The sequence below is a fragment of the Myiozetetes cayanensis genome, unplaced genomic scaffold (genome assembly GCF_022539395.1).
Source record: "Myiozetetes cayanensis isolate MyiCay16 unplaced genomic scaffold, myiCay2020 scf3, whole genome shotgun sequence".
Classification (NCBI taxonomy): domain Eukaryota; kingdom Metazoa; phylum Chordata; class Aves; order Passeriformes; family Tyrannidae; genus Myiozetetes; species Myiozetetes cayanensis.
In genome coordinates this window covers 59,774,375-59,789,742 of record NW_026087521.1, presented here as the reverse complement: position 1 = coordinate 59,789,742, position 15,368 = coordinate 59,774,375, and the positions used below count along the sequence as shown (strand labels likewise).

Genomic DNA, 15,368 nt, shown 5'->3' with positions numbered 1-15,368 from the left:
CCCTTTGGCCAGTCTGGTGAGCCTGCCCAATACCGCTAATTAGCAGGGAGTTAGATTTGGGCTCTGGTCCTCTGAGGTGCTCCATACAAAGGGACTCATGGTGATTTCTGTGTATGCTGTAGGTGCAGGGATTCAGCCATCTGCAATACAGTGCAGGGTGGCTTTTATGTCTGCATTTCTACTAAGGTGTAGAACCAGCGGTTCATTTCATATAGGTCATTAGATGTTTCTTAAATGATCCGAAATTTAAATACTGCATGCTCTTGAGCAAGATAAGAACTGTATAATTTTCCATGTCCTTGAATATCTGATTGTCTCAAAAACATGTGTTATCAGAACAGCATTTTTGGTACTGGAACTTACTATCCTTAGTTTAGGAGTTCACTGGTATCACAATGCCAGGAATTCACATGACAATTTCTGCCCATGAAATGGATGCAATCAGAAGGAAGCTTGTTCTGTGAAGATATGAGGAATGACACGTAGACTGAATTACTTTGGAATGGCTTGAAATATTCATGTGAAAGGGGTGCACAGGGCAAAACGAAGGAGAAATAATAATGCAGGGTGATATGCCTACCTTTAATAAGACCAGGGCAAGCTTTTTGAGCTGGGGGAGGCAAAAAATGTAAGAACATTGTAGCAGGACTTAAACCAACATGAGGTGATCATACCTGGACAGTGAAATCATTTAAAATGCCAATATCATTATTTTAGGGCTGTCCACACTGATAAGTGGGATCCTAAAGGTACCAGAACTGTGAATGAGACCAGCACATTGCTGGCATCACTGTACAGTCACTCGAATCCATACTTTAATATAGGCATTCCAGAAAGTGAGAGATCTTCACCAAAGGAGGTCCCACTGCTTCAGTTACGAGATCCTCACTAGGGAATGACCACCTTTGGGTCATGCTGCAGCACCTCCTTCTTTAACAATGTCTTTTCCTGTAACTTAGATACTATTTATATTATAAAACTGTCCATCTATTCTCATCTCCAGAGAGTCAGGAACAAGGCGAAGCAGGTAAAAGGAGCTTGAATGTTTTTCAGATCCATCAGTGGACTTAGTAGTGCATTAAAAATACAGATGGAGGATCTCGACAATAGAATGTAGGTGCTAGTTTTAAGGCCTAAGAAAAGGTAGAGAAGTTAAAAAGGTAGGATTCATTTAATTATTTATAAATATAAACATCTGTGTCTGTGCTGACCAGCCCAGGCGTAGTCGGTGCAGAGAAACTGACATCTGACAACAGAAGTCCCCCAACAACTGAGGACTTTTAAAATAAGACTTCTGAAGCAGTAGACTTGTAAAACAAAGATGAATATCACCAGGTTGGATATTGTTTATATTTAGGAGGCAAGATGCAGCATAAACAGGTACTAATGGTAGCTATTCATGGGCCTGTGCATGTTTTCAATGTAGAGTAGGTTCAGGACCTCTCAATCACTGAGCTTTGCTGCACAGTGCACAATACCTGGACTTTACTCTGAACTTTTTTTGAGGTATTGCAGAAAAATTGACACATTTTAAGATGCTGGATTTCCTCTCTGGAGAGCAGATGTTCAGACAGGTGGTGAGGCTGCCCTTGGGTTGTGAGAGAGATTGTCAAATAAATGACGTTAAGTGGAGTTACACCAAGACTTGATTAGCTATAGGCATCCAGTTGCTTGGGCCAGTTTCCACACTGTCCTTGACCCAACCACTCATTTTTAGCACTGGTCTTAAGCTATTTATTTTCTGATCCATTCCTGAAAGAATGCTCACAAAACATTTGCTTGTACAGGGGCCTAGGTGCAAAGCTGAGGAAGACAGCTAGAACAGAATTTGCAAAAGCTCTTCAGACAATATTTTGCTTCTGCTTTGGATTTTGGGTGGGCTTTTTCCTTCTGAGTTGTGGAATCCTTCATTCTCTTTTAGGAATAGGATGTTGAGGTTAGCTGCACCATGGGAATTACAACTGGAATAGTGGTGTTTTCCTCTTTGTTTTGACATTTAGTCATCAGTGAGAGCCACTCACTCTCCTTACCTATTAGTATTCACATTTATTTATTTCCTATTAATATTCACATTTGCTTCTACAGTAGAATTTATTAAAGATGTGCATTTTTGAAAGCTGCTTTCAAGGTAAAAATTGACAGAATGTCTATTACTTTGCCTGCTTTTTCCATGTATGTTCTCTAGGCAGTGAGAAGTGTTTATACAGGATGGACTACAATGTATTAGTTATGTATGCATGCACATATATTTATAAATAGATATATGCTATATACTGTATGCATATATTATATAACTAGCGTTAGTCTTCCATTTGCAGATCTCAAATAACTTTGCTGAGGAGTCTAAACATTTCTACCTATTTCTTGGACATGGGGAAGCCCTAGTATAAAGGGTATGTGACCTGTTTAAAACTGCATTATCAGGTCAGCAAGAAAAGGAATCTATGTCTTTGATTTCCAATACAGCACTGCATTGCTGGGCAGTGATATCTATCTTCTAGAGGTAACTTTTGTGTAAAAAACGCACCTTCCTTTCCCTGGAAATTATTACTGAAATGCAATCTTTAAAGAACTAATAGAACTAATATATATTAAAAAAAAAAAAGTTTGTCAAACGTGAAAAACAGATCCTGTTATTACTTAAAGCAAAACTTGATCAATATCAGTTCAGGTTGGTTTGCAGGCCATAGTTTGAAGAAACAGTAAATTTGGGTTTAAGATTCCTCGTACTTAAAAAAAAAAAAAAAAAAAAAAAGCTACGGCATGGTACATTATGACATTGATTCTGGATGAACTCACTCTTCCAGTTCAAATATGTAAAATGCTCCTAATCTGGTGTGTTAACTTTTTACTGGCAGGCTTTGTATGAGATCAGTTACTGTCTGTCTGCACCACTCTAATTTTATGCTGGACAAGTAGCATCTGTCTTTCTGCAGCCAGCAAAAAGCCAGCATAAAACTGACATAATCTATGCATCAGGTCCTCCGGTTAATTTGACAGAGAAACAATGGTGTGACCGCGTCTGAGCTGAATCAGTTTTGTCCCGCTGTCTCATCAGTGGCACAGAGACCTGGTGCTAATGGTGATGGAAGTGACCTGAACCCAAAGCCCCAGCCCCGCTGCTGTTTCGCCTCCAGGTTCCCTTGACCATTCCCATGTGCCTTCATTCACCGGGGAAAGGGAAAGGAGCAGGTAGCTCTTCTTTCCCAGTTTCCCGCAATAACAAGGGGAATACTTGGGGCCATCCCCCCGCTCCCGCAGTTTGCTGGGCTGCACCTCCCTTTCTATTTCTACCCGCACCGCCGCTGCTGTTGTGGCCATGGCTGCAACACGCTGAGAAAATCCGAGAGGCGCTGACACGGCGGAGGGGCGGGGAGGGGGCACCGGGCAGGAGCAGCCCCGCAGGCGCATCCCCGCCATCCCGGCGGGATCCGCGCCGGGCTCTGCCGCTCCCGGAGCCTCTGCCGGTGCCGCCGCGCTTCAGCGCCGCTTCCCCTCTTCTTTCCCGGCGGGAATGCCAGACCTGAGGACGCTGTCATCTTAAAGAGCGCAGGGGAGGGACCGAGTGGAAGGGAGGCGGCGGTGCCGGCGCCGCGGGAAGAGGCGGGCGCCAGCACCAGCATCTCGCCGGGAGCCGCCGGGAGAAGGCGCGCTCCCGGCCGGCCGCCCCGCTCGCCGCCCCGGCCTCCAGCGCGCCGCCCCGGGCAGCGGGGCTCGCCCGCCCGCTCGCCCGCCCGCCAGCCCAGGCGCCCCCGCCGCCGGGGCCGCCGCAGGGCCGGGGAGGCGAGCGCGGCCTCGCCGCGCCCCGGGCGGCCGGCGGGGAGGAGGGGGCCGCGGCTGCGGCGGGGCGGACCGCCCCCTCCAGCTCGGCGGCGCCTGCCGCAGGAGGCTCCGACCCCCGGCGCCGTCCCCGTCCTCGTCCCGATCCCCGCCGCCACCCCCAGGCCGCCGGTGCCGCCCCTCGGCCGCGGCCGCCCCCTGGCTGCCTGGCCCGCGGCGCGGCAGTGCCGGCGGGGCTATGGCTGCGGAGGAGGTGCTGCAGGGCGCGGACCACTACAAGAGCGAGATCGAGCGCCTGACCCGGGAGCTCTCCGAGACGACCCACGAGAAGATCCAGGCGGCGGAGTACGGGCTGGTGGTGCTAGAGGAGAAGCTCACCCTCAAGCAGCAGTACGATGAGCTGGAGGCGGAGTATGACGGCCTCAAGCAGGAGCTGGAGCAGCTGAAGGAGGTGAGCCAGCCCGGGCTTTTGTCTCGGGGGTGCGGGCAGGTGCGGGGGCGCCCCACGCGCGTCCCTCCGCGGGGCCCCGGGCCAGCCCCCTGCAGGTGCGCGGGCAAAGATACGGTGATGTGCGGGCCCCGGAGCGGCTGCGGGGTCCCTGGGGTGGGGAGGAGGGGTTTCCCGGGGCCGAGGATCAGCCGGGACCGTGGAGCTTAAGGACGGATTACACGGGATCGCAAACCCCTTGCCCAGGGAAATTTCCCCGGGGCCGGGGCCGCGCTCCATCCCTTGCCGCCGGCAGCCACAACTTCTGGGGACAGGCGTTTGCGGCAGTGGAGGGTCCCTCAGATCCTACCTGCATCGCATCGCCCATGGCTTTTTTTAGGAAGAAGAAATGAAACAACCCGTAGGATGAGAGCTGGGCAAACCCACTGTATAAGGACTCGGTATCTGTGTAAACAGCTGTCTGCAGTGCGTGAGGAGAGAGACAATTCCTTTTGAAGTTATTTATAGACCCGCTTTATTCTGGCAGTGAGGGGAACCGCTGCCATTAAGGGGGGAGGAGGGAGGAGAAGTAACCATACAACAGTCTCCAGGTCACTCCCCCATCAGTGGAAATTAAACTTCTGCGTCATGCTGAAAGGGTAAAACCCTTGATTGGAGAGGTGATTTGAGGTTATCTTTTAAATGTGTTTTTGTAACATTCCAAGTATAAAGTAGGGTGAGTGCTACATCTTAAGTTTCAGCTCTGCTAAAAATGACTGAAAAATCATCACCGTTCCTGTGTTCATCATTAAGGGAAGTAACTTGAGACTGATATGGTGCACATACACGGGAGCTACAGAAAGGGGTGTGCGTGCACACATCTGCAGCACTCACAGCTCTATGCTTTATGGTATTTTTATGCTACTTTAGAATGTAACTGACTACATGTTTTGTAAAGAGAAGATAAAGTATCAGATGGATACTCTCCCAAATTTAGAATGTATCTTTTTGTTCAAAAAAAAAAAAAAAAAGCTATATGTAATGTGTAAAAATTCTGTTAGAATTAATGAGGTTTCTGTTACATACCATGAACATAATCCATATTAAAGGAAGCCACTTAACATTTTAAGTTATATATGAATATATTCTTTAGAATACTAACTGATGCCCTTTTAGAAGTATTTTTAATAAAATAAAGGTTTCATTTTACTTGCAGGTAAATGAGTTATGCTACAGACTTGGTTCAGTGTCCAGAAGAGTTGAGAACATTATATTTTCTATATGAAGAATAAAGCTTTTTTTTCAGAAAAACCTATTGATCTCCTTAAACTTGATCTCTGCCTCCCCACCCCCTGAGCCTATGCAGTAGGCTCAGGACTTTGAAATCAGTAATCACAGGTTGAGGGATAGAGATACATAACTTGAACTGGCATGAAGGCAGTGCTATTTGAAATGACCTGACATTAACAGAGGAACAGAATTAAGGGGGAAAAGGGCAATGCAAATGCTAGGTAAAGAAAAAAAAGAAGAAGAAGGAGAAGAAAGAGATAAGCAGAGCTGCAGCTAGCTGTTACCCCATCATAAGCATGCACAAAAGAAGACTGATCAGAAGCCAGGAGCACACATGGGTTGCACATAGTCACAGATAGAAGGGCTTGTGCAAGGAATTGAGCTGAAATTATTAAACTAGAGGGATGAGTCAACATGATTAACTGAAATCAAAGATGGGCACAAACTCTCTTCCTGCTTACCTGCCCTTGAAGTCAATGGGATTGCATGGTCTGCAGCCCAGAATGTGTCCCATGGGACCATGGCTTCATGCTGTGCCAACCACACCATGGATATTAAGGGAATATCCATGGAGAGAGGAAGAGGAGAAATCCTGTAGCTTGCCTGATTCCAAGCAAGAGTGGAGCCTCTCCAGTTTCCAGTCCAGGCCTGGGACTCTCATTTCCAGAGTTCTCCTTAGCAGCAGGTAGGGCATTTCTATCCCCCACCTAGACTGCAAGAGATTATTTTTTTTTCCCTTGCTTTTAGCCTTTATAGCATAAACCACAGATTCTTACTGTGCATGCAGCCCCATGAAGGAGAATTTGCTCTTAGCCTTTCTTATTGCTGTAATTTGTTTTCTAGCTTCCGTGTTACCACTCCATTATGACTGTTCCCTCAGCACAAGTCAGAGTCATAATGGTGAGACACAAGCAAGTGGCACCTCTTATGACACTAGGGAGGCAGAATTCAGGTAGTTCAGGCAAACTGTTGTGGAGACTTGGGGTCATAGTATTGGGGACTGTAGGGTTCTGTCTGAAAGCTTTCAAAGTGGCAGAAGTAATCTGAAAACAGCTTTTATTTTTAAATAAAGCTCTGTTCAAAAATGTGGAGAAGGGTCGGGTTCCTGCTCCAGCAAGCCCTACCAAGGACATGCTGGCCAGTGGCAGGACATCAAATGCCATGACTGACTGACTGACTAGGAGGAGCTGGGAAGACTTCCCAGCAGGAATCTCTGCCCCTGCTCTTACCTTGCTACATCTGCAGCCCCTCTGAAGTCATATTGGGGTATAGAAATTAGGCCTCAGGATTGTGCTGAAACAAGTAGTTTGTCCATTCATGAGCAACAGTAGGTGCAAGAGGGTGGGCAGGATTATGTCAGGACTACTACCTCTCCTTCTGCAGACCTTCTCTGAACAGATTCAATTACTGTATTTAAGTTTTGTTGAGGCAAGACTTTATTTTTTAACTCTTTCATTACTGGATTTAGTTCTGTTGTTAGGAGTTCATTGTATTTATTGCTCAGCAAGCAGAGCTGCTTACCAGTCTGGGATCTGAAGTCTTCTCCTGTGCTTCTTGGCAATCCAAAGCTCCAGTGAACTTCAGCAGTCCTTTCCCGTATAGATGGCAATACAGAACCTCAGCTATATGATAATTCCCGTTGTTGGAGAATGAGATGGGAAAGTAAGGCCATTATAGGATGTTGAAGTAAAAGCAAATTGCAATATACTACATTAAATATTAATACTTGTGTACAGGATATATGCTATCTACCATGCAATGTGAATTGTTTTAGTAACCTCTGATGTTACTTCTGCTGTATTCAGAGGTCTGTGCTTTAGCCCAAGACTGTGATGTTTTGGGCCATGAGATTGACTTGTGCTACAAAAACATTATTATTATTTAAAGCTTTATTAATTTTCATAAGGTTTGTTTGGTTTTTTTCTGTCTAAAAATGATGTTTCTTCACTTCAGTGAATTACATCTCAATCTAGTAGAATTTTGGCCCTTTGGTAAAACACTATAGTTTTAGGGCCCCTGTTCAGAAAGTTACTTTAGCAGAAATGCCTTTGAACCTGCACTCCATAAGAATTCTGAGAATGAGACTCATGGGACTAAAGGTAGCTTGTTTTCATTGTCTTGATGAGTTGGGAGTTTATTACCAGCGTATTTTATGGAATACATTTTCTAGTGGTTTTATTATCTGTGTTCTTACATGTTCAAATTGCATTTGCTGTAAGAATAATGTGTGTTGTTAGTTTTATTTCTTCTAAAGAAGTGTAAAATGGCTTCATATTGATCTTCTTGCCTAAGCTGTTTGCTGTAGCTGTCACTGCCTGAGCAATGGGGGGTCCATTCCAGCCTCAACCATTCCATGATTCCCTGATTAGCTACTGGGAACCTGTGGTCCGTAAAGTTTTTAAAGCAGAGAAATATCAAGTCACATTTAGTCATGACAAAATGCAGATGGAAGGCAGCTCTGGTGTCCAAATCTGCAAGCCAGTTAGGCCTGGGAAATCCTAGCAGAGGTTTCTCTTTGGGAATCAAATCATAAACATAGCAGCTGAGTAGATCCTCAAGTTCCTCTCCTTAACGCCCTCTCTGACTGACTAATTTAGGCAATATCTCACTTGGCTGCTTGGCTTTTATGTATTTTATTCTGTGGAGATAAACTCTTCCACTGGCACATAGCACTGGCTATCTGATATCCAGGCTGAAGATGCAGTTTGATGTTTGCTTTACTTTAAACACAGTTATCCTTGGTAAGTTACTGGAAACCAGGCTATTGGTGAGTAGCCCTATCCTTGGCAGATCCTTATTTTCTTTACCTCACAGAAGTGCTGTATCGATGATTGTGAAGTGCTTACTCACAATACTACTTAATAGGGCTTCCAGAAGCAATTAGTCTGTGACTGAAAATGGTTTTTGAGGAATAGGGCTGAAGGTCTCTCTGGCAGGTTCTTTTCTGGGCTGCTCTTCCCTGCTCTGCTTTCACACAGGTGACTCAAGCTCCATCTCTCTTCTGAAGCGATGCTGCCCCACCAGCTCCCCCGCTGTTCTCCAAAATCTCTCACACTCCTACTACTTGAATCACCTCTGCCTCTTCCATTTGTGAAGTGCACATGTGGTGGACTTCTCTGGATCCAAAAAGGGTGGAAGAAGAGGAGACTTCCTATCCCAAATACAGTCCTGTTAAACGGTTGCTCTGCACACCTGTCTGCATCACAAGATGCTTAGGAAAGTGTGAAGTGGCTCATAAATCCCACTGAGATGAATGTGTTCCAAATATGGAGCTTGGGAGCTGTGAAGTGATGCCATCTCAGTATATCTTTACACCTCCTTCCAGTGGCAGTGTCTGTGGGCTTGTGTCGGATGAGGCTGAACATTTTCAGCATGCCATCCTGATCTCATCACTTTTTCCTTGAGGTCTCTTCATGCTGTGTCACTCAGAAAGGCCATGAGGACAGGGCAAGGGTGCGAGGGACCTGCAGACCTAGAGGGACTTTTACTCAGACACTCTCTTGCACTGTTGTCTCCTCCAGAGTCCAGCCAACACTCCCCCTGTCTCTAGGGCATACCGTGCTACTGGAAGAGCAGTTCATTTTGGGATGTGTAGTTATAAGGATGCCTTTGCAAAATCAAGCACCAGCTTGCAAACCTTTTATTCAGTTATTACAGGCTGGGGACTGACTGGGAATCAGGTCTGTGGCAAAGGATTTGGGGATCCTTGAGGGACAGCAAGCTGGATGTGGGACAGCGGTGTGTCCTGACACTGAAAAGGCTAGCAGCATCCTGGACTGTTAGTAGCAGAAGCATAGCTGGTAGATGGAGAGAAGTGATTATCACTTTCAAATTGGCAGGTGTTAAACCATGTCTAGAAAACAGCATTCAGTTTGGGATCCCTTAATACAAGAAAGACATGAATAAACCAGGCCGAGTTCAGCAGAGGACCACCAAAGATGGTCAGGAGCTGAGGGAGGAGAGGCTGAGGGGTCTGAGCTTGTTCAGCCTGGAAAAGAGAAGTCTGTGAGGGACTTAGCAGGTTATTGAGATGACAGAACCAGGCTCTGCACAGTGATGGTTAGAGAGTCTAATTGGAGGTTTGTAACCAGTGGTGTCTGCAGGGGTCGGTACTGGGTCTAGTATTGTGTAACTTACTCATCAGTGACTTGCAAGAAGGGGCAGGTGCCTCCTCAGCAAGTTAACTGATGACACAGTGCAGCCCTGTGCAGCCCTTCAGAAGAACCTCAACAGGCTGGAGCAACGGGCAGAGAAGAACTGTCTAAAATTCAGCAAAGGCAAAGGCAGGGTCCTGCACCTGGGGAAGAATAACCTCATGCACCAGGGCTGATCTGCTGGAAAGCAGCTCTGCAGACAAAGACCTGGGGGTCTTGGTGGACAACCAGCTGTCTGTGAGCCAGCAGTGTGTCCTTGTGGCCAAGAAGGCCGAGGATGTCCTGGGTGCATTAGGAAGAGCATTGCCAGCAGGTCCAGGGAGGTGATCCTGCCCCTCTGCTCCGCCCTGGTGAGGCCACATGTGGAGTGCTGTGTCCAGGTCTGGGCTCCTCAATTCAAGAGAAACAAGAAGCTCCTGGAGGGAGTCCACTGGAGAGCAAGGAGGACGATTAAAGGACTGGAGCATCTCTCTTTTGAAGAAAGACTGAGGGAGCTGGGTCTCTTCAGTCTTGAGATGATTGAGAGGGGACCTCATCAATGTTTATAAATATCTGAAGGGAGAATGTCAAGAGGATAAAGCCAGGCTTCTCTTGGTGGTGCTGAGCAATAGGATGAGAGGGAACAGGCAGAAACTGGAATGCAAGAAATTCCTCCTGAACATGAGGAAGAAGTTTTTTACTGTGCAGGTGACAGTGCACTGGAACAGATTGCCCAGAGAGGTTATGGAGTCTCCCTCACTGGAGATATTCAAAAGCTGTTTGGACACAATCCTGAGTAATGTGCTTTACAGGACCTTGCTTGAGCAGGGAGGTTGGACCACATGGCCTCCAGTGGTCCCTTCCAGCCTTACCCTTTTGGTGAATGGTGGGAAGACAAGAGGCAACTGGCATAAATTGAGGCTAGGGAATTTCAGTCTGGATTCAAGGTAGAACTGTTTCCCCACGAGCACAGGGAGTCCCACAGGTTGCCTGCAGAGGCTGTGCAGTCTCCTTCCACAGGACTTTTCAAGCCCCAGCTGGATACAGCCCTAAGGAACCTGGTCTGAGCTCAGACATGATCCTGCTGAGAGAATGAGTGTAGACTAGGGAAAAATGGAGGTAGATAGCAAGGGACCTTAAGCAATGCAAAGTCTATGAGGATGCCCACTGTGCCTAGTTAAATTCCAGTAGCAGCTTGCTGTGAGTTACCCAATACATAACAGAGTAGTGCCTGGAAACGGTGACCATCAAAAGACCCATAGCCTCACTTCATGCTTGAATTTCATTTTTTATTGCTTGTCATTAAGTCTGCATTGGCCTGGGATTACTAAGGGTGTAATTTGATGTGTCCATCTCTCAACAAGACAATCCTACATCTCCCCCTGTCATTCCTGCCTCTGTTCTGGCTCTCAGCTGTGCAGTTGTTTGTACTGTCACACCAGGGTAGGAAACTAACCTGAGTTAAAAATAACTGAGGAAGGGGTGGATGCTGTCTGTAACCCAGACTGGTTACATGATCTGGTTCACAATACCTTCCTGTAAACTGTTTTACCTGTATTGCCTAAAAGTCAGCATGAGGATAGGAATGAATGCAGGGGAAAGAGAGGGACAGGATGAACTGCTTAAGCGGGTACTGATGTTAAGAGAGATGCTCATCAAATTATGTCAGGATTGCTTCCTCTAAGAGGAAATGAATCCTGTGCATTAGCCTACAGAAAACATAAGCAGCTGAAATCATCTTAGGGGAAATTAGGACTATTGTTGGGCCTTTGGCAGGATGCAAAGAAAAATGTAGATGAACCGTTCCTTTTCCAGGGACCTGTATTGGCAGTTGCTCTCAGTAATTGCACTGTATCATTATGAGCCAGTACAGATGAACATGCAATATTAGTCTTCCTATGATAGCCAGCCCTTTAAGAGTGATGGTCAGCTTTAAACAGTGGAGACTCACATACTCACAAAATAAACAGACTTCAATTTGTTTTCTCACAATAGTTAAATTATTTTCTTACTTTTAGTCTTTCATCAAAGAGATCCCTTTCTATCTAAGAGATTCTGATTAAATCAGTCATCTGGGTTTAACTCCTCAGAGAGAAATGGAAGATGCAACTGGATTTTATGTCATGGAAAAGTAAATTTTCCATAGATTTTCTAGAAAATATTGGATTAGTACCAAATCTAATATGACTGATTGAGGTGTTACTGGGTAAGCCAGGCATTATTATTGTGAGCTGCTTCCTGTCTGAGGCTTAAGAATGTAAAATTAGGGATCAATGAAGAGATTTTAATCTGAAGGTCCACATCTGTTTGGAATTAGGCCTTTTGTAATGAATTTTAAAAAATAACTTCCTTTAGTTGAAATACTTCTCCTTCCCTTTTGTATTGCATCGTGAATTTTCTTTCTCAGGGGCGTGTGTGCAGTCTGTGTGCACAACAGCAGTCAGGTTGAACACCTGGCTTTAATGAAAGTGCAAGTAGGGGCAAAACAATGGTGGAGAAAATCAGATTTGGCATAAAACAGTAATTTGTGAACATTCATCATGATAAAATGGGGAGCATTCTCAAAGTCAGGTGGACAGAGTATATTTGCACCTGGGCAACTTTTATATACCTTATGCACTTGGCAGTTGGAGGAAAATACATGCAAGATCAGGTATTTTTCTGGCTGTATTGAGGGCTTCTTGAAAAAGAGCTTTCTTCTTGAACAAGTTCTGAGTGTTTCAAATGAGCTCAGTGTGTTTGTTTTTCAGCACCTCATTTTCTCTCATGTTTTTGCATCAGTGTTTTTTCCACGTGGACAACGGAAATAAAATCAGAATCACTGCTTGTTCCTGCATCCCTCATGTCTCTACTATGCTGTAGGGCTTTGCTGCCCAGTTGCCTTTGCTATGGATTTCCCTTCCATATTTGTCTGATACCTGAGGGGATAATGTTTAATTTAATGGAATTCTGTACCATACCTTTTTTTAGGGAAGGTTGATTTTAATTTATTCTGGCATACATTCATTTCTGCTGAACTGTCTTACATTTGTGGTGTGACTTTCATAGCCCTCTTCTTGCTTTGCTTCCCTGTGAACTCAACAACACCCTTGTCTTATGGTGAGGGGAGAGAGGGTATTTTGTTAATTTAGAGGAATTGATATGGCATGTAGAGATATGAATGTGCCCTTTGTCCCTTTACCACTGACATCACTAGCAGCAGATGACTATGAGGAGAAACCAGCAATTATTGGTGCTGTACTGTGAATGCAGTCCATGAGTACAGACTAGCTACAGATGGAAGTAGTTAGGACTAGTCAGAAAGCGAAAAATGTATTTGAGCAGGGGCAGGTACCTAAAGCTGAAGTAGGCAGGTAGAAATTAGGGTAGGTTGCAGAATAATGTTTTATTAGGGGCTCTACTTCACTGCAGAGGGTAATATTAAAAATAATTTTGAAATTATAATATTTACATTTCTAAATTTCTTTCACTATCAAAGTTTAATTAACTTAGTAGTTAAAAGAAGAAGCAGGTCACTGTCCTAAATATATGGTTTTGGGACAGACCTGTGAGAGCTATTAACAGCAAAAGGCTTTCACTAAGACTGCATCCAATTCCTTTTTCTTCATCTCTCTTGGGGTTCCTCTCTCTCCGTCTGCAGCCCATCATTTTCTGCCTCATTCTTGTACAGCGTTTGTCTCCTGTCCAAGATGGTTTATATACTTTCAAATCTTTTTTTTTTTTTCAGTCTTTGCCCTCTATCTTAGTTAGTGTTCATTTGTGCTGAATTTTTTATATTAAAGGCCCTTTTTGTCATTTTGTAAACATAGGAAATCTGGCCATTTTTGGCAGATTAGACCTTCCGTGCCATGCTCAGATATTGTAAAGACATGAGAGATTCCTAGAAACACTTAGAAATGTTTAAGCATGGACTAAAAATGAAACAACCAAGGACTTGTCTGCTCTGTTTTGTAGCAGCCTCACCACTAAAATCATTGTTGGAAAGATCACTTTTAGGGCAGCTTTAAAATTGGATTGGCTGTGTGTATACATAGGAAGAAGGCACCATTTTCATAAGGCTTTACAAAACTCAGCTTTTTTTTTCTCCCCCCCTTTTTTTTTTTTTTAATAAGTTGCTGTATGGTTTATGGGCTTGTTTGTTTCTTTAACCCCAGACAAAAAAACTATTGCCCATTGAGGTTAAATAATGCACTCAGTCCTTGTGATTAGCGGTGGGAATGGGGCCCGTTTACCACACGGTCCTGCCATACCCTCTCCATCACCCTTGCTCCTTTGAATCAGACCTGATTTACCTCTGCACTGTGTTCAATCCAGCTACACAGCAAGTCGTTTTCTAGTTCTAGCAGTAATAGATATATAACACTGTGCTTAACCAAGAAGCATAAAAGACGTCCTCAGTTACCAGAGTTAGTGACATTTCTCTCCATTCTGGGGACATTTCAGCTGAATGATATAAACTTCATCTTCCCTTCCTGTTTTTTTTTTTTTTTTGTGTGTGTGTGTGTCTGTGTTTGTTTGTTTTTAATTTTGTATTCTCTCAGAACTCACAGGTGACACACAGTTAACAGGGGCAATGGCATGCATTCCATATGCACCCAGAAGTTTGTCAGCACCAAACAGCCTTTCCTTGGTTCCCCCTAGTCACTCTGGATGGATTTAAATGTCAGCGTACTGAGAATGAACTGCGAAGTGCTGTTTGTCACCACTGACTAATGGCTAATTCCCACCTGGAAGTTGTTAACAGCTGCAGTTTTAACTTGTGTTTTGGATAGTTAGAGGAAGAAAGCCAGCGCCTAGCAGTTGTAAAGCTCAGACAGGAAGACAGAAGGAAGATCGTCAAACTTTTAGGTATAAAGATAGGAATTTGGGTCAGGCAAAAGGAACAGGTGGCTTGCTTGAAATAATTCATTTATAAAAGCTTGGCTGTTGGCCAAACAGGAACACAGCATGATTTGGATTTTGCCTTCTCAGTACTGGAGTATTGTCTACTCACACGCACAAGGCAAGATGCGCTGGAATCCTTGTCCAGAAAGATAGAGCTTTCAACCTTTTGGCATTTGAGTTTGAAGAGAACTGGAGCATTTGGTATGGAGGCACATGGGGAGTTCACAGTTGGGCTAAAGTGTCTGTACAGATATAGCCTCTGGTTCTCAATTTGATGTCTAATCCAAGATATTTAACAACTACTGTCCAACTTGAATCTGCTATTCCTCTTATTAAAAGTGTGCTCCTGATAGCTTCTAGTTCATATAATTCATAGTAGTAATAAAGACAAGTTTGTGGGAGTTTTTTTAGGTGAGTAGGAAAACTTTTTCTCATACCCTGAATACCTCACAGAGTTTGCACGAAGCATTAAAAGGTTACATGGTTCTGGAAAATTCCAGGTGTCTGCACAGCAATGACAAACATGCAGAGCTCACCTGAGCTGAGTTGAGGGGAACATCTGCATTCAATCCTTTCTTTCTTTCTTTGATAACTGCTTGTAATTCCCACCTACAAACAGTTAGGAAAGGTTTGATTTAAGCATCTCACGTGGCGAATGCTGTCTCTTAACAATATATCCCATATTCAGGGTTGCACCTCAAGGTCATTTTGAAGACCAGTGCTGAAGTCCTGGCTACATGGGTAAGTCAAAGATAAAAGGGGGCAATTATTTATTTGAATCTCTGCCCACTGCCTTCTGGCAAACAGCACTGTCATCAAGATGCATGCTGAAAAAGGTGTTATAAACTGAGAAT

The 15,368-nt window shown here is 44.6% G+C and overlaps 1 protein-coding gene across 5 annotated transcripts in view; it reads left to right on the top strand.

The window, feature by feature from the left end:
* Positions 1 to 3,923: 3,923 nt before the first annotated feature.
* BICD1 (BICD cargo adaptor 1) overlaps positions 3,924 to 15,368 on the top strand; it is a 174,254-nt gene continuing 162,809 nt past the window's right edge. For 2 of the 5 annotated variants that reach the window (XM_050323984.1, XM_050323982.1), the window contains exon 1: positions 3,928 to 4,231. In XM_050323984.1, the coding sequence (XP_050179941.1) occupies positions 4,019 to 4,231 (213 nt within the window). In that variant the 5' untranslated portion in view covers positions 3,928 to 4,018. Of the gene's footprint in view, positions 4,232 to 15,368 lie in introns of all 5 variants that reach the window. The other 3 variants (XM_050323985.1, XM_050323986.1, XM_050323981.1) reach the window with 3 other exon arrangements.